Genomic DNA, 8,920 nt, shown 5'->3' on the forward strand with positions numbered 1-8,920 from the left:
GAGCCACTTTGCAGCACCGAGTGCAGCCAAGAGAGAGCCCGCCGAGCCGTAGGATCCCTCGGGGGTGAGATGAGGGTGGGGGCAGAGGGGGAGCCCCCGCGGCCCCCTCCCGGCCCTCGGAGCGCGTGCCATTGGCCCGGGCAGCCTGGTGGGCGGGAGGATGACATCAGCGGCAGGTTGGATTATAAAGGCATGAGCGGAGCCGCGGGCTCAGAGCGCACCCAGCCGGCGCCTCGCAGCTCTGGGACCCGCGTCGGCACCGCAGCCCCGCCAGCCTGCTCCGCGCCCGCCTACGCGCCTGCCCTTGCTGCCGCTGGTGTGCGCCCCTCCACCCCGCGGGCACCATGCACCTCTCCCAGCTGCTGGCCTGCGCTCTGCTGCTCACGCTACTCTCGCTCTGGCCCTCCGAAGCCAAGCCCGGGGCGCTACCGAAGGTGGGTGCTATTGCAGGGGTAGCGGGACTGTGAGGGGCTGTGTGGGTGTGCTGGGGATCTAGGAGGATGTGGCTCGCAGGAGGGAGAGGAGAGGGCGGGAAGGCGGCCCTTTCCTCTGAGACGTGTGCGGGTGACCGCTGGGGAGCCCTCGAAGCCTGGATTCGGGGTCTACGTCCCCAGCCTCGGGAGAACGTCGACATATGGGCAGCCCTTGCTCCACTGTGGCCAGCCAAGCAAGAGGGAAAGGAGAGGAGGGCAAGGGACTCCCCGAAGGAGCGGACACGGCGGCCGCGTGGCAGGTGGATGCAGGGCCGAGCTGTCCCGCATCTATCGGAATGAGCTCAGGGCTCGGAAGGGACAAACGGCGCTGTTGGGCGCCTGGAGCTGGAGCATCAGGGCCCCCCCACCCTCGCGCGGCCGCTGTGCGTCCCTTCACCTGCTTGCTCTTTTCCTCGGACAGGGCCCGCGAACTCCGCAAGGAGAGGAGCTGGCCGTGTCCCACGCTGAGGGCGGTGGTCAGAAAAAGCGCGACAAGACTCCCGGAGGCAGTGGCGCCAACCTCAAGGGCGACCAGTCGCGATTGCTCCGGGACCTACGCGTGGACACCAAGTCTCAGGGGGCGTGGGCCCGCTCCCTGCAGGCGAACCCCCCCGCGCGCAAGAAAAAAGGCTACAAGAAGGGCAATTCCAAGGGCTGCTTCGGCCTCAAACTGGACCGAATCGGCTCCACGAGCGGCCTGGGATGTTAGTGCGGCGACCCCTGGCGGCGGTGAGTACCACCAACCCTGGCCGCGGGGCACTCGCGCACACCTAGCTCCCCTACAGCGCCCAGCAGAACCTAGCCTGAACACCCACCCCCACCCCCGCCCAGAGGCAGGTTTCTCTGATCCCCTACCCCTGGGACCTTTCCGCCTCCCAGCGGTCTTTGAAGGGGAGCCAGGTCATTCCGGGCACGAGATCAAGTGTGTGTGATGGCCTTTCCCCCAACCCTATTTACTGTCCCATTTTACAGATGGAGGAAGAGAGGGATGAAGTAAGTAGTCAGGCAACTGTGACAAGGTCAGAAACAGTTCTGGATGGATGAACACACCCCCACCCCACTCCATTCCCCCACCTCCACTTCCTCTGGAGAAGCAGAAACAGTTTGGTGGTGTCCATCCGCCACTGGACCAAAAGCAAACCAGCAACACTTGCCACAATTCGCCAAATGGAGGCATTGAGGGGAGAATGGTGGGTTTATGGGAACAGAGGTGGAAGGGCATACACACAAGCCCAGGGTAAGTTTATCTGCCAGCCACTGTATCCTGGCGCCAGGCAGTACGCAGCCCAGAGGGCAGGATGCTTCCTGGGTCTATTGCCCCTGAAGTGGGACCAATTTGGAGCAATACCTACCCCCTCACAGTAGAGAGAATAGCTCTCTGTTAGCATCACCAGAGAGCTCTTCTGACCCCAGAACATTTTGATTCTTGTCCCTTCACTGAACAGTGGCTGTGGGCAAACTGGTCTGTCCAGGGTCCTGATGCTGGGGCAGCCCGTGTGACTTCAGCATCGAAGTGTTTGCCACAATTTTTCGGGGCAAGGAAAAAGAGACTAAAATAAATCTTATTTTTGCCCCAACTTCAAACTCATTATGGTCCAAACTGAGCTCCTTACCAACCTGCCCACCCCCATCCTGTCTGGGGTCCCTGCCTGTAGTCTGGTCTCCTCACCCTCCACCAGAGCTGGAAACCCCATGCTACCTACAGCCCCTCCAGGTGCCGCAACCTCGAAATGTACTGCTGCAAAGGTCCTCACCTCCTTTCCTTCCCTCCTGTCCATTCTTGCTGTCCATCAGTGCCCAAGGGAAAACCACTTCCCAGACTTTGAAATTGATATTCAAGTGCTTTAGAATCTGACCCCTATTGGTTTCCAGCCTTTTTTTACAGCCTGGCTACAGCCATTCCCTGTCCCTCCTGAGCCTGTCTGTCCCACTCCAGGCCAAGCTGCTCTCTCACCCAATAAGCCTTATCAGTGTCCCCGCTGTGCTTCCCCCACCCCCAGGGTAATAAGAGCTCCCGTCTTTGAAACTTTCAAGCACATTGCCTAAGCCTTTTTCATAGCTGCTGCCGTAAGAAACATCCAAACTGGTAGGGAATTTAGTAAGAGTTTATTTGAGCCACACTGACAAAAGTACCAGGAAGCAAGTTCTCTCAAATCTTGCTGCAGAGAATGAATTTTGCAGTGTCTACTATACTTTGGAAATTAAGGAGGGAACAGAAGGAAGATTACATGAAAGTGGGAGAAAGCAAGGCAGGGATTGGATTGTAGGATAGTTAACAAGGTTATATGTTCTTTTGCGAGTGATTATGCTTCTAAGGGGTCTGAAAAAGGCATTGCAAAGGTATGTTAACCTACATGCACAGAAACAATGGACAAGGATTGTTTAAGGCAAAGATAGCCTTTTATTATGGAAATTATAGGCCTAACCTCCCAGGTAGGAATTTGTAATTAGATCACCCTGTAAGGTTACTTTCCATGGAACCCCTTTTCATCCACAATTCCCCGTTTTGGTCATAAATCAGTCTGAAGGATGCATTGATGGCCAACCTTTTGGTCAAACAGTGTGGTGTCTGAAGGCTCATTCCTAGGAAGTCTTAGTATCGAGGTCCTCTTGTTGACCTTTGGGGATGGGGCAGTACCATAACCAGGGGATGTGAGTTGAGGCCGATTTTTCCCAAAAAGGGAAGGGCAGGTAAATGGAAGGCAATCAGGTCTATGGCCTTCGTTGTGAAAACCACTCTGGATCATTTCTATCCTGTGAACGATCATGATCTGAGTTTTGCCGTATCTCATTTTCCTGTATTTTGCATCTACTATACCATTGACATAAGCTAGAGAAAGAATATTAACAGTTACCTTATACATCTTCAGTAGCCATAAACAGTTAGACTATATAGAAAAACCCAAAGAACAAGTTTAACTATTATTATGACTAATATCATTAGCAGACAGGTAAAGACAATCAAAACAATGGATTCCGAATTCAACATCAATCTGTGGGGTACAGGCCTTGTCGATGTATTGGGATGGCTGTCTACCTCTGGTGCCAGCAGCTTCTCATCCTAGACGGGCTTGGATGCTTGTTGTCGGCAGAGGCAAGTGTCAGACTTGGGGGTAGATGTCCATTCATCTTTTTTAGATGAGAAATGGGAATCCATGAGTTCACCCCTTGAAATGTAGTTGCGAATGGATTAGTCAGTGACACTTGGTAAGGTCTCTTCCAGCGAGGTTGGAGAGAGTCTTTTATTTGATGTCCTTTCCATAAAACAAAATCTCCAGGTGACAGTCAATGACCTTTTTTCAGAGTCTTTGTCTCCTGGGAGCTCTCTCTGAAAGGAAGTGGTTACTAATTTGGCATTTGCATTAAATGACTTTATCAAACTTTGGCAATAGTGTAAAACGTCTCTTTTCAATAATGTCAGCTCTTTCATTTAATTTAAGTCCAACTTAAATGCACTATGATGCATGAAGGAATGCAAAAAACAAAAAATGGGGTTTGCCAGAGAGCCTAGGAGAACCAAGCAGCCGTCTTGGATTTCCTATAGCCCCAACTATTTAATTTACAACCATTGTTAACCCATTCAATATACTGTAAAAGTGTTTTTACCACTTATTTTACAATGTTTCCCATGCAACATAACTTAAAAACAAATCTTTTGAGGTGTACCACGGAGCCTTCTAGAATACTGCAAAGTTATTCCTAATAGTTTTAATTACACATATTGAGATTTTAACACTTAAAACCTCAATTTGTAATGGAAACTAAGAAGTCAAATTTATGAAGACATTTTATAACCTCTAGAAACATATTTCATAGATTTCAGTCAATTATTAATCAATTACTAATGTAGATTAAAGCAACAAACTTTTATTGCTTTAACTTTGATTTACTAAAGATTAATCTTAGCTCACATGAATTTGAAAAGCTTTCAGGTTAGCACTTGCCTTCAAATCAATTAATTTTAATTTATTAAATATATTTTAACAATACCACCCAGAGGTAGAAAACTATTTAATATTTAAAACATACTTATAGATATACATAGACAGATGCAAACAGAGACCTTTTAGCCATGAGAAAAACTCACAAGTTTATAAAAGAACAGTGGATCCAAATTTTGTTTTGGCAGTTGGGATAAGAAGACACAATTTATATCTGTCCTTGACAAGTCAAGTTCCAAATGACCTCCTCCCCCGCCCTTTAAAATGAGGACAGCTGTTTTTTAATACCTCAGATAATTGGATTGCCATCTAAACGACATCATAGTTTGGTCCACTTATCTAGATCCTCTTCTGGAAACTTGGAGAGACCAATTGAAATATGCTTTCCATTCATTCTGCCTAATCTTATAGTCAGCTTTCTCTAATCGTGCATACAAAAGATTAATTTAGAAGTATCAAAAGGACCCTCGTTTCAGTCATCTTCCTGCAGGAGCATCAGTGGAAGGCTGGCTGTCACGGGGCTTGTCGGCCTCGGAGGCATGGTTTCCCATGTTAACTCTGAGATTTGCAGAGTCTGAACAAACTGCTAGGGACACCCGGCCTTTACATGCCCATCTCTGGACGAGCCAAATGTGGTGACTCTCCTCATAGGACTGCTTCACGCCCTAGAGAAAATTTTTCTTCAGGTAACCCCACAAAGATTCTTAGTCACCTACGAATACCCGAGCCAGGGCCAACCAGAGCTTACAGGATGCCACCAGAACCATGATGCTTTCCAAGTCATGGGCCCCTCTCTAGGGGTGACCCCATTCCAGGGTGCCCTGACTTTCACAAAGCACTCTCCCCAGGGCTCCTGCCGGCTTCTGTTACCGTACTGCATGCCTCACAGAGCCACTCCGGATTCAGGGATCTGCAACAACCATCATCACCCCATTGGCTATTTGGGTTGCGGAAGGACGTATCCTTTCTCTTTCAGAGCTAAAGAGAGTTCTGTCTCTCTTTTAATTAGCAAAGATTTTATTCAGACTCTCAGTAAGCATCCAATTAAAAAAGCGAAATTAAAATCAGCCACCCATTTTTCTTCTCCTTTCCTTGGGTTATCTCAACCCATTCACTTCAAGGATTTTCTAAGAACAGCTCAAGTAAAGACAGGACTTGCTACCTAAAGCAGGGAGGCCCAGGATTCTGAGAGAAAACTCACCCAAGTTCACCCGATGCAAAGCAGGGAGCCGGTGGGGTACCATGGGCCCCTGCTGGTACCTAGCACGGGGATCCCGGTCCACAGGGTGGTGCTGGGTGGTCTTCTCCAGAATTCTGCTGACTACGCCAAGTAAATGTCTATGTAAGAAATGTCCAAACCTGTAGAGAATTTTTATGAGTTCATTGAGCCAAAATGATGACATTGCCAGGAAACAAGATCTAAAATGCTTTGGAGAATGAGTTTTGCAGTTTCTTTTACACATTTGGAATTAAAGAGGGAACATAAAGAAAATTATGTGAAGGTGGGAGAAAGCAAGGCAGAGATTTGATTACAGGACAGTTAACAAGGTTATGTGCTTGCTCTCTTGAGGGTGATGATACTTCCGAGGGTCTGAAAAAGAGGCATTGCAAAGGTGTGTTAAGCTAGATGCACAAAAACAATGGACAGGGCTTGTTTAAGGCAGAGATAGCCTTTTACTACGGAAGTTACAGGCCTCAGGTGTGACTACCCACCATGACCTGCCCAGTTAGGAATTTATGATCAGATCACACTGGGAGGTTACTTTTGGTTAGATTTATTACAGCACCTCTTTTTTGTCCACACAGCACAGAACATTTTTTTCACCTGAGCTATAATTGCCTCCTCAGATTAATTCATGAGCAACCCGAGGGCCAGACGACAGCTGAAAGTGATCTGGGACCTGAAGCACTCCCATCGTGGCTCTTAAAAATGTGCGTCAATGCCCAGAGAACCCTGCCCCAGTCAGCTTAGCTGCACTACTCTCTACAGCCAGACTTGTGTACTCCTCCTCATTTCTGTAGGGACGTTTTTTGTCTGAGATCTTGACTCACCTCTGCACAGGGAGAGATGACTCGGGCACTTGGGGTCCAGACTTTCTTAGCTACCATTATAATGCCTTTGCTCTTTTCTCTCCAGTCTAAACAATAAAGAGATGGAGACATGGGCCTCAGATTTTCCATTTGTGATTTAAGCACCAAGCTCAAACTTGAGAATCTAAACATGTTATGCGGAGATGAAATGAGGGCCTGGAAAGTACCTGACATGCATGTCCCCATAGGCTCCTTGTTCTTGGGTGTGGCTGTCTGTGGGTACCAGGTGATGGTCCAACAGGTAGTGAGATGCTGTGCAGGAAGAATCCAGATTACTTTGACCAGGGAAGTTTGTCAACCTCCTGAAAGTTGTCTCTTAGCTAAACACGCGCCTCCAACACCCTTAACCTTCTCAGCCCCACCCTCACCCCCCACCCTGTGAGAAGGCACAGCATCCTTTCCCTGGCCTGCAACCTCCTAGTGGAGATGGCTGGGATGTCTCACTGTCGGGGCCTAAATGAGAAAGACAGCTTAGATTTTTCACATTAATGACAACTTTCCTGAGGTTGTGGCCATTCCTCTAAGTAGCCACCATAATGACTGTTACTGATGGTTATAGTCTTGATTATAGAATGCTAACGACAGAGACAGGGTGTGGCCAATGCCTGAAAGACACTTTGCCCACAGGCCCCAGGGACATCACAGACATCTGTCATCTGTTTAAACACATGGGACGGCCAGAAAAGGGAGTTGGGGGAGAGTTCATCAAGCCAATGAGGGCTGGGGTCCCTCTGCACGTGCTGTTCTATGGGAGGGGGGCCCCACATGGTCTCAGGAGGTCGCTTTCCTCGGGCCCTAAAGCACCCACATACCCACTAACGAAGACTGGGTAGAGCCCTCATCAAATGACTGACAACTCTAAACCCAGCAAACCCAGCGTGACCATTTATTCCTGGTGAGACACCATCTCCTCTGCTTCTGAAGGAGACCCTTTCCGAGCTGGGGTAGGAAGTGCTGCTTTCTGCGTGGCAGTTGTGACCCAGACACTGTGCTGACGTCCATTGTATGGCCCCTTGTTGAATCGTACAGCCAGCCCTGGGAGGTGGCTATTATCCCATTTTATGGGTGAGGAAAGTGATACTCAAAGCTCGCCAGGGCCATCCAGGAAACAAATGTCAGAGCTGGGATTTGAGCCCAGAATTCCTGACTCCTCAGATGTTTCCTTTCCCTCTGCCATCACCCAGACAGAGCGTAGGCAAGCACTTGCCTGAGGGTTGGGGTTGTAGGGAGAGAGGGGCAGTTCCCATTCTCTTCCCCTCACTGTATCTCATCGAGTGCCAAGGATAAGGCCTGTAGGTAGCCTGAGGGGGAGGAGGACTAGCAGACATTCTGGTTCTACCTGTGCTGGGACAGGAAGTGCCAAGGTCACAGCAGGAGGTGAGATGAGGGCTTGGAAAAGGCCAGTGGAAGGACCCCTTCACCTCTACAGGAAGGCCTTCATCAGGGCCTGCAGGGCACAGGTGGAGGGACACTGCTTCCTGCTGCTTCGGGAAGGAGAGGAAGGTTCTAGAACAACCTGGCAGGCTGGGCTTTCTCAGCTAAGGTTCCAGAACTGAGTGTCCTGTGTCCCCTCTGTGTTTCAGGATTGGGAACCTGCTCCGTTTTGCTGAGGTCACCCTGGGTCATCTGGAAGCACCTCCAAGGCAATGTGGCTTTTACATTTCTTTCTTTCCCCCCCCCGCCCCGGTATTGGGAATACACAACACCAGCTGTTTTATTATTATTTAGGGAGGGGGGTATGATTTTATTGTTTGTTTTTTTGAAAATGAAAAATAAAAAGTTATATATTATATATATATTATATACATGAAACACACACACCTACACCGGCGTGATGACAAGCGACAGTTTTTAAGAGACTGACAAAACCAGCTGTAAACATTGCTGTTTGTAAATTCGTGTCATGCATAAATGTATTTATGTTGTAAAGCTATTTATATTGTTTATAAAGAGATATTTATAAAAATTTTATTTATGTAACTAAATGAAAGAAGTCAATCATTGTAATGTTTTTGTCTTAACTAGTTGAAAAATGTAAAAAAAAAAAAGTCATTCCATGAACATCGTGAAAACTGTCTTTATTTACTCATTGCATTTATCTTTTAGGAATTAGTCTGAGGAAGAGGGCGAAGGCTGAAGACAAGGCCTTTTGCTTCTAAACAGATCTATCAGCGGGGTTCCCGCTTCTGGCTTTCTTTGTTATCAGAATCTCTGGGGATCTTAAAAGTACAGATTCCGCCCTCCCCCGGCCCCCCACTCCACCCCCGATCTACTAGATGTGAGTCTCCTGGGACAGGGTTGGCCATGTGGATTGTGTCACAAACGATTCTGACCAACTTGGCCAGATCACGAAGCTCTGCTCAGAGCACCTGACAGCTGGAAAGTCAGAAGTTGTGAATTCAATTAAATTGAATT

The 8,920-nt window shown here is 48.5% G+C and overlaps 1 protein-coding gene across 2 annotated transcripts; it reads left to right on the forward strand.

The window, feature by feature from the left end:
- The first annotated feature begins 218 nt into the window (after window positions 1-218).
- On the forward strand, window positions 219-8,577 carry NPPC (natriuretic peptide C). Of its 2 annotated transcripts, none has more exons than XM_033112563.1 (3): window positions 219-434; window positions 895-1,202; window positions 8,089-8,577. In XM_033112563.1, the coding sequence occupies exons 1-2, from the start codon at window positions 345-347 to the stop codon at window positions 1,180-1,182; spliced, it is 378 nt and encodes a 125-aa protein (XP_032968454.1). In that variant the 5' UTR covers window positions 219-344; the 3' UTR covers window positions 1,183-1,202; window positions 8,089-8,577. The 2 variants fall into 2 exon arrangements, with proteins under 2 accessions (XP_032968454.1, XP_032968455.1); XM_033112564.1 differs by lacking the exon at window positions 8,089-8,577 and adding an exon at window positions 6,263-6,327 and having other exon boundaries at window positions 228-434.
- Window positions 8,578-8,920: the final 343 nt, after the last annotated feature.

The sequence above is a fragment of the Rhinolophus ferrumequinum genome, chromosome 8 (assembly GCF_004115265.2).
Source record: "Rhinolophus ferrumequinum isolate MPI-CBG mRhiFer1 chromosome 8, mRhiFer1_v1.p, whole genome shotgun sequence".
NCBI classification, from domain to species: Eukaryota; Metazoa; Chordata; class Mammalia; order Chiroptera; family Rhinolophidae; genus Rhinolophus; species Rhinolophus ferrumequinum.

Excerpts from the sequence above, each read along its gene's own strand:
- NPPC (XM_033112563.1), top strand. The coding sequence starts at position 345 with ATGCACCTCTCCCAGCTGCTGGCCTGCGCTCTGCTGCTCACGCTACTC. Across the intron at positions 435-894 it reads AGCCCGGGGCGCTACCGAAG|GGCCCGCGAACTCCGCAAGG; the intron begins GTGGGTGCTATT and ends TTCCTCGGACAG.